Source organism: Heliangelus exortis, chromosome 3 (assembly GCF_036169615.1).
Source record: "Heliangelus exortis chromosome 3, bHelExo1.hap1, whole genome shotgun sequence".
NCBI classification, from domain to species: Eukaryota; Metazoa; Chordata; class Aves; order Apodiformes; family Trochilidae; genus Heliangelus; species Heliangelus exortis.
The window spans coordinates 31,886,488-31,901,909 of NC_092424.1; the positions used below are offsets into that span (position 1 = coordinate 31,886,488).

Sequence of the window (15,422 nt, forward strand, 5' to 3'; positions counted from 1 at the left end):
CATGTATTGTCTTATGCCTCTGGCTTCCTATACTTACAATGGTTAATGGTGGGGCTAAAGTTTTTCAGGCTGGGCAATAGCAGCCTATTCAGCTCTAGGACTAACCTTTTAATTTTTCTCTACAACAGTGGCAAAAAACTCTTAAAGGTTTTGTCAGAATACCACAGCCTGGATCATTCAGAGGGGGTGTTGGTCATCTGAGCTCTGATACAGTTGAATTGCTGACTGTTTTTCATGTTAAGGATTTTTCCTCTTTTCATTTCTCATTAGAAAACTATACAGGTACTGTTTATAGGAGTTTCAAGCTGGTTTTAGCTAGTAAATTAAAAGGAAACTCAAGATTCTTAGATCCATGTTCTGAGTTATTCGTAGGTGCGAAGCGGGTTCATCTTCTCCTCCTAAATAAAATTGTGATGCTCAGCCTTGGGTACCATGCGCAGGAGAGTTGACATTCTTTATGAATGAAAATAAGATTGAAGTAATAATCTATTTTGTGTTTCTAGTTTTAAACTACCCTGAGGGATCCCAAGTCTTGTCTCAGTTTTTATGCATGAAGTAAACTTTAAACATTTTAGGTAATAAACTAGTTTAAAGAAGCAAATGTCCTTTTTGTCCTTTCTCCTTTTTTGTTCTCCACACCTCCCACCCTCTGTGACCTTTAAAAACAGCAGTGTCAAGAGCAGAGCTGATAATGCTTTGCTGTGCAGTTGGGAGGGGACTGGTGCTTCATCTGTGAATCTATAGCCAAGCAAGTGGTAGACTTTTGGATATGTTTTAGTTCAGGCATCTGAGTATTGCCATCTTTCAACCTCTGCTTTTGCTATACTTATGAAGCAGCTGCAGTAGATGACACGTTTGAAGATGGTTGAAAGATGTTTTCATGACACTTTCTTCAAGCTGTCTGATCCTGTATTTTTGTTTCTGTTATCACTGTCTTCACACATAGTTTATTTACTGATTATGAAAGAGGAGGAAGGAATGTAGGTTTCAGCCTTAGGATTTTTTTTGTCAGTGGCCTACAGCATGAGCATAATCTGTGTTACAGCATGTTGGTATGTAACCACATGCACACAGGAAAAAAACATTATCACCTTAAGCCTTAAGATTTATTTGAAAGGGAAGGGGCAGAATGGGGTAGCTGGAGAATGGTTGTTAAAATTTATTAATTGTTGGACATTTCTGTAATTGGGATGGTAGTGTAGTGATGTGGTCTAGTTCTGATCAGCAGCTTTGAGTCTGTAGCAGATTCATGGCCATTTTGGTAAGACATTTTCATATATGGAGAAGCTTAAACTGTAAAAATATATTTGTGTAAACTTCTTCACTCTTTCCTAAAAATACTGAATGTCAGCTTTTATTATAGGTAAACAAAACTATAATAGTCTCAGAAAAGGGCCATGTTGCTTGACTTTGTTTATATATTACTCCACAGGCCTATGGGATCTAATGTTTCAGAAGCACTGAGAGGGAGAGGAGTTGTATTTCTTAAGTTTTACTTCTCCAGAAAATGAGGATTTCCCCATTTTCCTGCCACTAACAAGCATACTAAAGAGCTCATTCAACTTCATGTGGAAAACATGTGAATTAATGCTTTACTGTATCTTTGAAGGAAGTCTAGTGCATTATTTGAAATGAGAACAGAGATTGTTTTATGGCAAACCTATGGTCTCATTTGAATCTAAAACCTAAATGAATACTGTTTACTTTGTTTTAGAAACTACTACATTTTTGTCTTTTCTTGGTAGTTCTGCAATTTAAATTACTGTGTAGGGCTGGAAGGAGAAGCCCAGGAACATAAAGCATACAGCCAGTTACAGCTTCCTGATAGTATGATAGAGGAAAAAGTGTGGTGAGAAACACCTTTCTTCATCTAGAAATCCAAGTGTGATATGTAATGAAAGTTTAAAATAGACTTGGTACCATAACAAAATGTCCTACTGTACCATTGTGATGTTACTCTTTCTTAATGATGATGGTGTGGAGAGTAAATAAAGCTAAGTGTCCAGAACACTGTAATTACAAAAAAGCCCCAAATTATAAGGTTTCATAACAATCAAAACAATATGCATTTTTATGTTTACTTTAGCTGTCTTTCATGTGTGTTTTCCAGGTAGCAGTAGTAAAACTGAAGAATGCGGATAAGGTTTTTGCCATGAAGATACTTAATAAGTGGGAGATGCTGAAGAGAGCTGAGGTAAGATTACAGATATGTTTTCTATAATCATGCACCCTCTTACTCTGCTGAACTGTTACTTCTCTTTCCACAAAACGCTGTGTGTACAGAGGCATTGAAGTTGGTGCTTCACTACTTAGGGGGAAGCCTGATATTATCCCCCTCTCCTTTCAAATCTGATTTAAAGCTCTGTTAACAAGACCTGCAACCTCCTGAGCAAAGACCCCCTTCCCGCTTTGGGAAAGGTGAATCCCATCTGATGACAGTGAGCCTAAAGCTCTGCAGGCCATTCCATTGTCAAAAAAATACAAAACTCTGGTGGTGACACCAACCATGGAGCCATGTATTAATAGACTGTATCCCGCTGTTCCTTTCAAATCCACTGCCCACAGCTGGAGTGAGAGAGGAAAAAATAACCTGTGTCACAGCTTTCCTCACCAACCATCCCAAGGCCCTGAAGTATCTTTTGGTTACTTTTGAGCTATGTGTTATGGCTTCATCACTGTCAATAGGGAAGATTGGTTATAGTTCAAGGTCTCTACCAGGCTAAGAATTTTCTTAGTGGTATCCTTCACTTGGGCCCCAGGAAGGCAGCAGACTTTCATAAGAGGAGGGTCTGTCTGGCATATTGGACTCTCTGTTACCCTCAGAAGGGAGTTGCCTACAACTATAACCTGTCTTTTCTTCTGGGTGGAGGTGGTCATGACACAGGGAATAGGCCTTTCTGATTGAGGTGACATCTCTAATATAGATGAACATCATTCCACATCATCCATTGACTGTCCTTCTACATCCAGAGCCTCATACCTGTTGTAGAGGCACCTGGGAAGGTGAGGGAGGCAAGAAGGGGGTTCGTTTACAGCCCTGAACATGGACTTGCCTCTTGTCACTCCTGTTTAAGCTACTGTACTGCTATCTGCCTGGCAGGGAGAGGATCTACTTGATCTTGGCTTTTTTCTGGTGATTTTTGGCTGTTCTAAATCAGGGAGGGCAGGGCATGGCATTGCTCCACCAGTCTCTCTTTCTCAAGCTCTTGGTACTCTTTAACCTTTCTTCTTCCTCTTGGAGCTCTGCCATGAGGCTGAGCAGATCATCCAATATTAATGAAGTTGAATATTAAAATCAGCTGAAAGCAGTTCATCAAAAGGGCTAAAATTACATGGAAGCTTCATTTAGGTGGGGCTGGATGTTTTAGACATTGTATCTTTTCTGTAGTTGCCCAAGAATTACCAACCACATGAGCAATTTATTAATACATTTATCCAGTTAGAAATTTAGTCTTTATCAGTTATTTTCCATGATGAAAGGTAATTACTGAGCTATTAACTCACCACGCCTATTAGTTTGTCAGTAGTTAGAACTTAGCCAAGGTCCAATTTGTAGACTGAAAAATTGGAAAGAAAAATTTGAAATTAATTTGAGTTCATGTTTAATAACAATGTCCATCAGCAACAACTTGAGATGAAAAGTTTCTTGTTAAACTTGAGTTCATTCTGTGCTCTGAAAAAGGTGGAACAGTTCTTTCAGCAGCTCTGCTTTGCCTTGGATTCCTACTTTTATTATTTGACTCCAGTCTTCATAGAATTCTCAACACATTTCCTTGGCCTTCCTTAGAAAGAAACTTATAAAGTGCACTCTACACCCAAAGACTTGTGTATTAATTTTAAACAGAACATATATCTAACTCTTTTAAACTCTAATCTCCAATAACAGACTTCTAAAAATGTAACTCAGTTTTTTACACATACAAAGTTGCTTTGGCCATAGGGTTTTCTTTAGTTTGGACAGTGCAAGCACTCTCTTCCAATTTGTCTGATGAAATTATCTCTAACTTCAGTTTTTATTTGAGTTTCCTACTTTGCTAATCGCAGACTGCCTTGCTGTTCAGTTGCTTCCAAGTTTATTCAGATTTCTGAATTTATGTTTGAATTTATCTTCTTAGGGAGTGAGATCAATAAGAAACCATCACACTTTAAAAAAAAAAAATATCCAGACAAATTAAAGCAGATTTCTGATGTGTGCACATCCTGTCTTTTTTAATGAAAATGCTATGACATTAAGAAATATAAATGGCAAGCACGTTGTGGTTAGACATACACAAGGTCTTTCCTCTTTATCCAGAAATTATTCATATACCAAGCAATTCTGCATTAGTCTCAATACAAAGAGGTGTTTCTATCTCAGACACGTCATTACTACAAGTTTTTTTAGTTAGTGCAAAAGGAAACATCAGTAATAAAGTTCCTCTCTATTTTAAATGCACCTGTTAAAGTAATTTGAAAAGCTATTTCTTTCAATTAAAATACAGTTATAAAAACGTTTGAAATACTTTTCTCTATGCAAGGTATTAAAAATATTCTTCCTATGCAAGGTATTAAAAATATTCTTCCTATGGGTCCAGCTGAATTTCTGAAAATCTGAACCATTAGCCTATAAGAATTACAGTTATATTTTTCTGTGTATTTCTAACCCATGGGCACAGACTAGAAACAGAACCATCTGGAGTGAAAATGCATCACAAAGCATGACCTTCAACAGCTGTAACCTATCATTTTTAGAATGGAGATGTTCACTTCTCACTTGTTACTTCTGATAGGGGAAAAGACCGATTTTGGCTCTGTTAGCAGTATGCTGCACTGACTCTGAAATGCATATGAAAATTAGTCAAAGAATGTAAGACGAGCATATAGGTAGGTGTATATGTTGTATATGGTGTATATGGCAGAAATAAGTTGTTCGTATAACCCTGTATCAACTGTGTGGGAAGTGAGAGTCATTATTAAAAGCAGAAAGGGAGCATGGACTCTTAAGAGGCTTGTGAATGCCAGATTAAAGTTAATGACTGCAAGCTCTAAGAGTAATTGTATGCAAAAACTGTGTTACAAATTAAAGTATACAGCTTGTGAGGTTAGTGTTCTCTAATAAAGAGCATAAGTTTTCCAAATACTTGCCACTGTTGAAAAGTCTGAGATGTGATATAGAACTGGAACTTTGCTGATTCAAGGAGTATCCAAAAATGTGACAGCCTGCTGTTACACTCCCAGATATGTTACCCTGAGTGTTGACATCTACTTGCAGTAACGTGTGCCATGGTAGTGCTGGATGAGGCTCAGGAGAGACTAGGACAAAGCTTTATAGTGGGACTTAGACAGGTTTGACCAATGGTCCAAGGTTAATTGTATGAGGTTTAACAAGGCCAAATGCCAGTTCTTGCACCTGGGTAATAACAACCCCACGGGGAGCTACAGACTTCGGGATGTGTGGTTAGAATGCTGTTAAGTTGGAAAGCAACCTGAGGGTATGGTTTGACAGTCCACTTAATATGAGTCAGCAGTGTGTGCAGGTGGCCAAGAAGGCCAGTGGCATCCTGGCTTGTATTAGGAGCACTGTGGCCAGCAGGAATAGGGAGGTGAATTGTCCCTCTGTACTCAGCTCTGGTGAGGCTGCATCTTGAGTCCTGTGTTCAGTTCTGGGCACCTCACTGTAAGGGGGACATAGAAGTGCTGGAGCGTGTCCAGAGAAGGAAGGGCACCAAAGCTCACGAAGGGCCTGAAGCACAAGTCCTGTGAGGAGCAGCTGGGGGAGCTTGGGCTGTTTCGTCTGTAGAAGAGGAGGCTGAGAGGAGACCTTATTGCTCTCTTCAGCTACCTCAAGGGAGGTTGGAGTAAGGAAGGAAACAGCCTCTGTTCCTTAGTGGACTGTGATAGAACCAGAGGGAATGGATGGAAGCTGTGCCAGGGGAGGTTTAGGCTGGATGTTAAAAAGATTTTTTTTTTTTTTCCACTGAAAGTGTTGTCAGGCGTTGGAATAGCCTGCTCAGGACAGTGGTGGAGTCACCATCCCTGGAGGCATTTAAAAGGCATTTGGACCTGGTCCTTAGGGACATGGTTTAGTAATTAGCTTATGGTGTTGGCCAAAGGTTGGACTGGATGATCTTGGAGGTCTTTTCCAACGCAGAACATTCTGTGATTCTGTGAAATGTTATGCAGAATGGAAGCAGTCAGCAGTCCTGGAAGGTGACTGTGCTGTAAGGACTTGAGCACCTAAAAGCTGAGTGACTGTTGCTGTCAGCTCTGGGCATACTGCCCAGAGGTGTATGTCTAGACTGCTCAAGCAATGTGTAGTCTTTTTGTTAAATCATGTAAAAAACAGTGGAGTTATAAAAACTCTCTACTGGCTAATCCTGTGAATTGTGTCATAGCAAGTAGAGAAACTACATGTCAGTTAAACTTGTGAAAACAAGGTATCATAATATCTCTCTGAAATATGTCAAGAATTTAAAAAGAAAAAACAAACAAAAAACAAAAAAAAGCTTCTCTTCCTTCTGAAGATTATCCTTTCTCCTTATTCCACCCCTAGACCTATTTTTCATCTAATAACTTTTAAGAATATTTGTTTAAAATATATTATGTAATTTTTTAAATTTCACTGAATTATCTCATGCATTGTGCTATGATTAAAATATACCATCTTTCTTTTCCTGGTCTGCATTATTCTTACTCTCTGTATACAACAAAATGGTTTATTTGCATGGAGGAGAGTTATTTTCTGCTCTGTGTTTACTGTATGTATTTTTCTGAATAGCTCAATCTGAACTGACATTTTGCTTTTAATTCTTCACTCTCTAAATCTCAGTCAGCAAAACTGTGTCAGAATTCTGGTGTTTGCCTATTATTTTTTGAAATGAAATTGGAAAAGTAAAAAGAAAAGATTTAGATTTCCTTTAAATTTGTCATTTTCCTAAGATGGAACATCTTTGTGAAGAAATAGAGTATGCTGGAATAGATTATGTATTTCTCTAACTCTCCATCTGCCTTATAAATAGAACTCATACACTTACTATTCTTTCTTTCTTTCACTATTTTTAGACCTTTTTTGGAACAAACCCATGTGTTGGCTTTGCTGTTCATTACCTTTTGTTTCATTGTGGTATTCACTTCAAAACTCAGTCCCATCAAAACATTTACATTTATTTGCTCTAGTTTCTCTTGGCTACTTAGGCTACTTAGCTGTTTGTTCATTTTCCTGCTTTTGCTGAGGTATTTTATTGCCTTCTTGGGACAGGTTGCAAGACGTGCATTGAATTAACTGCCTTGCTGCTTTCCAGTTAGCTAATTTCTTTACATTTTATCTTGTTTTGTTTTATACGAACCTGTGTTCTCCTTCTTTCCTTAGATATTGCTTCAGCATTGTTGGCAGTTCTTGTTCCTCCTCTGTTCCACTTGCTGTGAAGGCACCATTTGCCTCCTGTGTTTCTTTCCATTATGTTGAGGGGAGGTCCTCCTGGATGTCTTATCAGCAGCTTGTATCTGGCAAGAACAATATTCAATTCTGCCCTATTTCTTCTGAGTTAAAAGTGTTGAGAAAATCCCAACTGATTAATGATTATCAAATTATGAATACATGGAATTTATTGACAGCTACATTCAAATGAAAAGAAGGACCTTACTTATGTGAAAATTCAACTGAAAAACTAGGCTAGCAGCATGATGAAATTAAAAAAAAATACAGACTCTAGTTCTTTAACCGTTAATGCAGCTATAAATATATAATGCCAGTGTTGATTGTTTCCTTCAATCTTATAGTGCTATTCTGTCATTATTGATACTTGATTTCAGCATCTGTATGTGCAAAAATACAGCTTTTTGAAATGGGAGTTTAGGCAATGCAATAAGCAATAAGCAAAATAGCAATAAGCAGCAGCTTATTGCTCCCTTTGCATCACTTAAAATTATAAAGAATTACAGCTATTTTAAATTTGAAGAAGGTGGACCTTCCTGATACCTAGGTTTTCATAGATTTTGGCATGTTGGGAGAGTGTAGTAAACATCTATTTAACTGAGAAGCAGTTTTGAAATTTTCCCCAAAAATATAAAGTTAAAACATAATTATCTTTAAAAATGTGTTTCTTTATATGCTTTACTTAAAGCCTATAATTATTTTTCTCCCCTTCAGACAGCCTGTTTTCGAGAAGAAAGAGATGTATTAGTGAATGGCGATAACCAGTGGATCACAACATTACATTATGCATTCCAGGATGAAAACTATTTAGTGAGTGTTGCTTTTATGTATATATGGAGGGAAATTCCAATTCTTTGTTGTGACTTGAAAGAGAAATACAGTTTGTTTGTTTGTTTGTTTGTTAATTTTGTGTTCAGGACCATACAGACCATGGGATGTTCTGTGATTCTGTTAATAAGTTTCTAAAGGGAGGAGAGTGGTCAAAAACTTGTAAAATTTTGCTCAGGAATGCACCTTTGTTTTCCAAACCATTTTGTATTTGTTGGTAAACTTTGGTCTTCTTTTGTATAATTTGTCACTGCAGTTTAATTGGATTCATAAAAATAAAAATGCACCTACTAACATAACCCTTCCATTTTCATAAGTTCTAATATTTTCTTAAGAATCTACTGTGCAGACATAATCTTTTTTCCTCCCAGTATGTCCAATAACAGAAGTGTTATACATGGAATTCTTGCAGAATTCCAATGATATTTGCCATTCTATTGCTCTTTTGTCAGCTGAGATACTTGGAGATCCATGGATTTTGGTGAAGTTTATATAGACATAGGGCGCTCCATTTTTAAATCAAATGTTGTCTTAAATGCCTCCCAGCCAAGTTAATAGTGTGTTAATGTGGACAGCAAAAAAAAATCTTATGTATAATGTAATTCTGTTCTTACTATTAAAAATATTTCAAAGAAAAAAGTATGTATTCTATAACAGCCTGCTAGGTTTTGTTTTAATCTTGGCAGTTCTCTTATTTTCACTGAGCACAAAGCAGCTTCTGTGCTTTATCTTTGATAGTCTGCTAAGAGCAGCCAGTTCTGCAGCCTGCTGGATAAAATATCAGTAATACTGGTTTATATCATTTTAGTGTGAATGTATCACTAGTTCTCTGTGTGCATTTTATTAAAATAAAATATAACATAAGTGGCTTTTAAAAAAAAGATTGTGTAGATTGAGCAAGGGATGTTGTTTACCTTGACTGGAGAAGTGGATATGACAGTTTTGCTGTGCTGTCATTCAGAAGGACCTCAACAGACTCAAGAACTGGGCAGAGAGAAATCTCATGAAGTTCAGAAAAGGGAAATGCAATGTTCTGCATCTGAGGAGGAATAACTCCAGACAGTACATTGTGGGGACTTCAAAGGTGAGGTGCTGGCGTATAACAAGCTGAGCATCAGTCAGCAATGCACCTTCAGAGCAAAGAAGGCCAAGAGTATCCTGGGGCACATTAGGAGAAGTGTTGCCAGCAGGTATGGGAGCCGTTCCTCTCTGCTCAGCACCTTAAGTACTGTGTCCAGTTCTGGCCTCCCCAGTGCAAAACAGAAATGGAGCTACTGAAACAAGTGCAGTGCAGGTTCAAGGACAGAAAGATGGTTGAGGTATTGGGGCATCTTTCATGTGAGAAAAAGTTGAGAGAGATGGAACATACACGGCAACACAGAAAATTTTGTCTGAACACAAGAAACTATTCCAGGATGTTCCTGGAATGCATAGATAACTTCCTTCTCCAAACTGTAGAGGAACCAACAAGAAAAGGTGGTATGCTGGATCTTGTTCTCACCAACAGGGAAGGGCTGATGACCAATGTGAGGCTCAGGGACAACCTTGGCTGCAGTGATCATGAAGCACTTGAATTTAAGAGCCTCAGGGCATCTAGGAAGATGTATTCTAAGCTTACAATCCTGGACTTTAGGTGTGCAGACTGATTGTTTCAGGGATCTGCTGGCCAAAGTAATGGGGGACAAAGCCCTAGAGGGAAGGGGACCTAGGACAGCTGGACACTAAGGATCACCTTTTCCATGTCAAGGAGCAAAGTATACCGACAAAGAGAGGACAGCAGGAAAGAATGCTAGGAGACCTGCCTGGATGACCAAGATGCTCGTGGACACACTATCACATAAAAAGAAACTCTGCAAGGAATGGAAGAAAGGACATCTAGAATAGGGGGCATATGAGGAAACTGAGCAGCAAGAGACTTGGTTAGAAAAGCTAAAGCTCAGAACTAAATCTAGCCAGGGAGATCAAGGGGAATAGCAAAAATTTCTATAGGTATACTAACAGCAAAAGGAAGACTAGGGAAGGTGTGGGCATTTTCAGGGAACAAGACAACTAGTGACAAGTGATATTGGAGAAGGCTGAGGTTTTCAACAACTTCTTTTCCTCAGTCTTCACTGGCAAGGGCTCCAGCCACAGTCCTGAAGTCAGATAACAATGGCAAGGGCTGGAAGGATGAACTGCCCATTTTTAAGTGAAGACCAGATTTGTGACCATCTGAAGAACCTGAAAGTGCACATGTCAATGGGACCCAATGGGACACACCCACAGGTACCGAGGAAATTGGCAGATGTGGTTGCTAAACCACTGTCTATTATATGCCAAAAGTAATGGCAGTCTGGTGAAGTCCCCACTGACTGGAAATGGGGCAACATAACCCCATTTTCAGAAAGGGAAAGAAGGAGGATCCAAGGAACTATAGGTCAGTCAGTCTCACCTCTGTGCCCCAGTAAGATCATGGCAGAGATCCTCCTGGAGGCACTGCTGGAGCAGAAGATTAATGAAGAGGTGACTGGGTATAATCAACGCGGCTTCACCAAGGGCAAATCATTCCTGACAAACTTTGTGGCCTTCTATGAAAAGGTCATAACATCAATAGACAAGGGAAGAGCAACCAGGATCTTTTACCTGGACCTGAATGAAGTGTTCGACACTGTCCCGCATTACATCCTTGTGTCCATGCTGGTAAAACATGGGATTGATGGATGGACCACTTGGTGGATTAAGAACTGGCTTGACAGCTGTGCCCAAAGAGTGGCTGTCAACAGGTCCCTGTCCAAGTGGAGGCCAGTGACAAGTGGAGTCCCCCAAAGATCAGTGTTGGGACCAGTTTTGTTTAACATCTTTGTTGGTGACACGGACAGTGGTAATGAGTGCACCCTCAGCACATTTGCTAATGACGCCATGTTGTGTGGTGCAGCTGACACAGTGGAGGGAAGGGAGGCCATCCAGAGGGACCTTGACAGGCTGGAGAGCTGGGCCCATGCCTACCTCATGAAGTTCAACAAGACCAAGTGCCAGGTCCTGCACCTGGGCTGAGGCAATTCCAAGCACTGATAAAGGCAGAGTTTGAGAGCAGCCCTGAGGAAAAGGACCTGGGGGTGCTGGTGGATGAGAAGTTCAACATGAGCCATCAGTGTACACTTGCAGCCCAGAAAGCCAAGCAGATCCTTGGCTGCATCAAGAGAAGTGTAGCCGACAGGTCAAGGGAAGTGATTCTCTCCCTTTGCTCTGCTCTTGTGAGACCCCACCTGGAGTACTGTGTCCAGTTCTGGAGCCCCTATTAGAGGAGGGACATGGATGTGCTGGAGTGTGTCCAGAGAAGGGCCACAAGGATGATCAGAGGGCTGGAGCACCTCTGCTGTGAAGACAGAGTGAGAGAGTTGGGGTTATGCAGTCTGGAGAGGAGAAGGCTCTGAGGACATCTTACTGTAGCCTTCCAGTATCTGAAGAAAGCTGGTGAGGGACTTTTTAGGATGTTGGCCAATGACAGGACTAGGCAGAATGGTTTCAAACCAGAGGAGGATAGATTTAGATTGCAAGTTAGGAGGAAATTCTTCACCATGAGGGTGGTGAGACCCTGGAACAGGTTGCCCAGAGAGGTGGTAGAAGCCCCATCCCTGGAAGCTTTTAAGGCCAGGCTGGACGGGGCTCTGAGCAACCTGATGTAGAGGGAGGTGTTCCTGCCCACGGCCACGGTTGGAACAAGCTCATCTTGAAAGACCCCTTCCAACCCTCAAAACTCTATGATCCTATTCTATGATTTGATTTTTTTACTGTGAGGATGGTGTAACACTGGAACAAGTTGTCTGGAGTAGTTTTAGAGCCTCAAAGATACTCAAAACCCAACTGAAAACAGTTCTTGTCAGCCTGCACTAGCTGACCCTTCTAGAGCAGATCACAGAATCTTTCTGTTTGAAAAAGACCTTTAAATTCTTTGAGTCCAACCAGTCTAACTCTACCAAACATTAGCCTAATTCTCTCAAGTCCACTGCTTAAACCATCGTCTTAAGTACCACATCTACATGTCTTCTAAAGAGTTCAGGGATGGTGATTCCACCACCTGCCTGGGCAGCCTATTCAAGTGATTAATTACCTTTCTCAGAGAATAAGTTTCTTCCTGTACCTGTTTTAAACCTCCTCGGGCACAACTTGACACAATTTCTTCTTGTCCTGTTGCTTGTTAGTAGGGAAAGGAGACCAGCCCCCAACAACCCCAGCCCGCTACAATCTTCTTTTGGGTAGAGAGCAAGCAGGTCTGCCCCTAGCCTCCCGTTTCACCAAACTGGGCAACTCCAGTTCCCTCAGATGCTCCTCTTAAGACCTGTGCTTCAGACCCTTCACTGGATGCATTGCCCCTCTATGGACACACTATAGCACCTTGATGTCTGTCTTGTAGAAAGGGCAGAGAACTGAACACAGTACTCAAGGTGCAGCATCACTGGTAGTAAGTACAGGGGGAGAATCATTTCACTTCTACGCTGGCCACGCTATTCCTGATACAATCCATGATGCTGGTGGCTTTCTTGGCCACCTGGGCACGTTTCTGGTTCTTGTTCAGCTGGCTGTCAACCAGCACTCCCAGGTTCTTGTCCTCTGGACAGTTTTCAAGCCACTCTCTCCAAGCCTCTGTAGCATTACATGGGATTGTTGGGACCCAAGTACAGGACCTGACAATTGGTCTAGTTAACGTGCACTTGACTGTAGCCCATCAATCCATCCTGTCCAGGTCCCTCTGTAGAGCCTTCCTACCCTCAGGCAGATCAACGCTCCCCTCTGCACCCTCACTAGCATCTTAGTGTCATTATCAGACTTCCAGAGGGTGTACTCAATCCCCTCAGCCAGATCATCGGTAAAGATAATATAGAGCACTATCCCCAATACTAAGATCTGGGGAACACCAGTGGTGGCTGGCCACCAGCTAGATTTGACTGCATTTACAACTCTTTGTGCCTGGCCATCCAGCCGTTTTTTTACCCAGCAAATCTAGGCCATATGAAGCCAGTTTCTTGAGGAAAATACTGTGGGAAATGGTGTCAAAGGCTTTACTAAAGTCTAGGTAGACAACATCCATAGCCTTTCCCTTATCCACTAAGCAGGTCACCTTGCCATAGAATGAGATCAGGTTATTCAAACAGGACCTGCATTTCATGAACCCATTGTAGCTGGGCCTGTTCACCTGGTTGTGCTGCATGTGCTACATAGTGGAACTCAATATGATCTGCTCCATAACTTCCGGGTACTAGGGTCAGAATGACAGGCCTGTAGTTCTTTGAATCCTCCTTCCAGCCTGTCTTGAAGATATAGGTCACTTTTGCCAATATTCAGTCTACTGGCAATTTCCCAGTTATCCAAGACTGCTGCTAGATGATAGAAAGTGGCTTGGTGAGCACTTCTGCCAGCTCCCTAAATATCCTTGGGATATCCCATCTGGTCCCATACTCATGTATGTCTAGGTGGTGCAACAAGTAATGGTCTCCTCTTATTAAGGGTGCTTCCAACTGCCCCCCACCCCTGTTTTCAAGTTCAGGGGACTGGGTACCCAGCAAAAAACTGGTCCTACTACTAAAGGCTGAGGCAAAGAAGGCCTTCTCCTCATCCCTGACTCTGTGTTTCCCCCTACTTCCAATAAAGGCTAGAGTTTTTCCTTAGTCCTCCTTTGGTTGTTAATATATTTACAGAAGCATTTCTTGTTATTTTTGGCAGCTGCAGCCAGAGAGGTTTCAAGATGAGGCTGGAATAGATGTTTCAAGAGGTCTCTTCCAGCGCAAAAGATTCAGAAATTGATGATTAAATGCCCATGTTTAACTTCCACTATTTACTAGAGTTCACTGTCTGTGCTTTTTCTTTCTCTGGGAAGGGTGATGCTGTTGTAGAGTAGTATTTTAAGAAGTATTTGACACCTAAATAGATCTATGGTTTTAGAAAATATTTTAAAAGCCTTTAAAAACAAAAACATAGATCTTTTAATTTGGATCTTTAAGTTGTTGTGCTATGCATTGACTGAATTGTTCTATTAAAAATATAGTTGTTAAACTTAGCTTTGAATCCTATGCATGTGTTTATTTCAAGTCCATGATTGATACTGTGAGTAGCAGCTCAAATGTTGGTGTATTTGAGAAGTTGAGGGCTTCCTTGTGATTAGGCTAATGTGTTCTCTTGTGAAATGGGAGGTGCAGAGTCCTGTGTTGTAAGAGCCATAACTTGTTTATTTTGGTATATCCAATTGCTGTGTTGTACTGCTTTAAAAATGCTGAATACTGAGTTACGGGAATCTTAAGAGGTTTTCTTCAATATACTTTTGAAGTAATAAGTTAAGCTTCTGCAGCTCTCACTGTACTGTGTTTCAGTTAATAATAATAATCATAGTAAGTTCCAAAGGCTTAATGTATTTTCTAAAACTGTAAATCATGAGGTGATACTTTAAAACTTCTTTGAGAAGGAGTCTAGGGAGTGAATGCAAGATGTTAATGTTGTCTAAGGCTTGCAAGCATAATTCAAGAAGTTTACTATTCATATCACGAAGCAGCAAATGAAATTTGATTGTCAGCACATTTAGATATTTGTGAAATCAATTTTGCGCTTTGTTCATGTGCTTGGAATTAGGGTGCTCAGGTTATTCTAGAACAAGTTCTTAAAACCTCTGTTCATCAGAGGTTTATCGTCATGGAAAAATTGTAATGGAAACTGTGAGTGAAAAGAAAGAGACAAATATCTCTCTGCCTTGCAGCTTCTTCATAGATGGTATAATTTTGAAGAATTTTTTCCACGTATTTTAATTTCTTTTTCTGAAAGTGGGAAAGACTTGAACAAGTAAGGAAAACTAATTATAAGAAGTCCCTTTAAGTTTCTTTACCGAAATTTTAAAGAAACAAATTGTGGTATACATTATAGAATCGCTGAATCATAGAATAGCGAGTTAGAAGGGACCTCAAAGACCATCTAGCTCCAACCCCCCTGCATGGGCAGGGACACTTCCCACTAAATCACGTTGTTCAAGGCCCCATCCAACCTGGCATTGAACACTTCCAGGGAGGAGGCAGCCACAGCTTCCCTGGGCAGCCTGTTCCAGCAGCTTCCACCCTCACATGAAAGAATATTTTTCTAATCTCTAACCTGAATCTCCCCTCTTCAAGTTTTAAACCTCTGCCCCCTTTCCTCTTGCTACATATCCAGGTAGAAAGCC

General features: G+C 40.4%; 1 protein-coding gene across 10 annotated transcripts in view; it reads left to right on the forward strand.

The window, feature by feature from the left end:
• CDC42BPA (CDC42 binding protein kinase alpha) overlaps positions 1-15,422 on the forward strand; it is a 192,403-nt gene that overhangs the window by 56,173 nt on the left and 120,808 nt on the right. For 8 of the 10 annotated variants that reach the window (XM_071739874.1, XM_071739878.1, XM_071739877.1 and 5 more), the window contains exons 4-5: positions 2,111-2,194; positions 8,129-8,224. In XM_071739874.1, the coding sequence (XP_071595975.1) occupies positions 2,111-2,194; positions 8,129-8,224 (180 nt within the window). The remainder of the gene's footprint in view (positions 1-2,110; positions 2,195-8,128; positions 8,225-15,422) is intronic. The other 2 variants (XM_071739876.1, XM_071739879.1) reach the window with 1 other exon arrangement.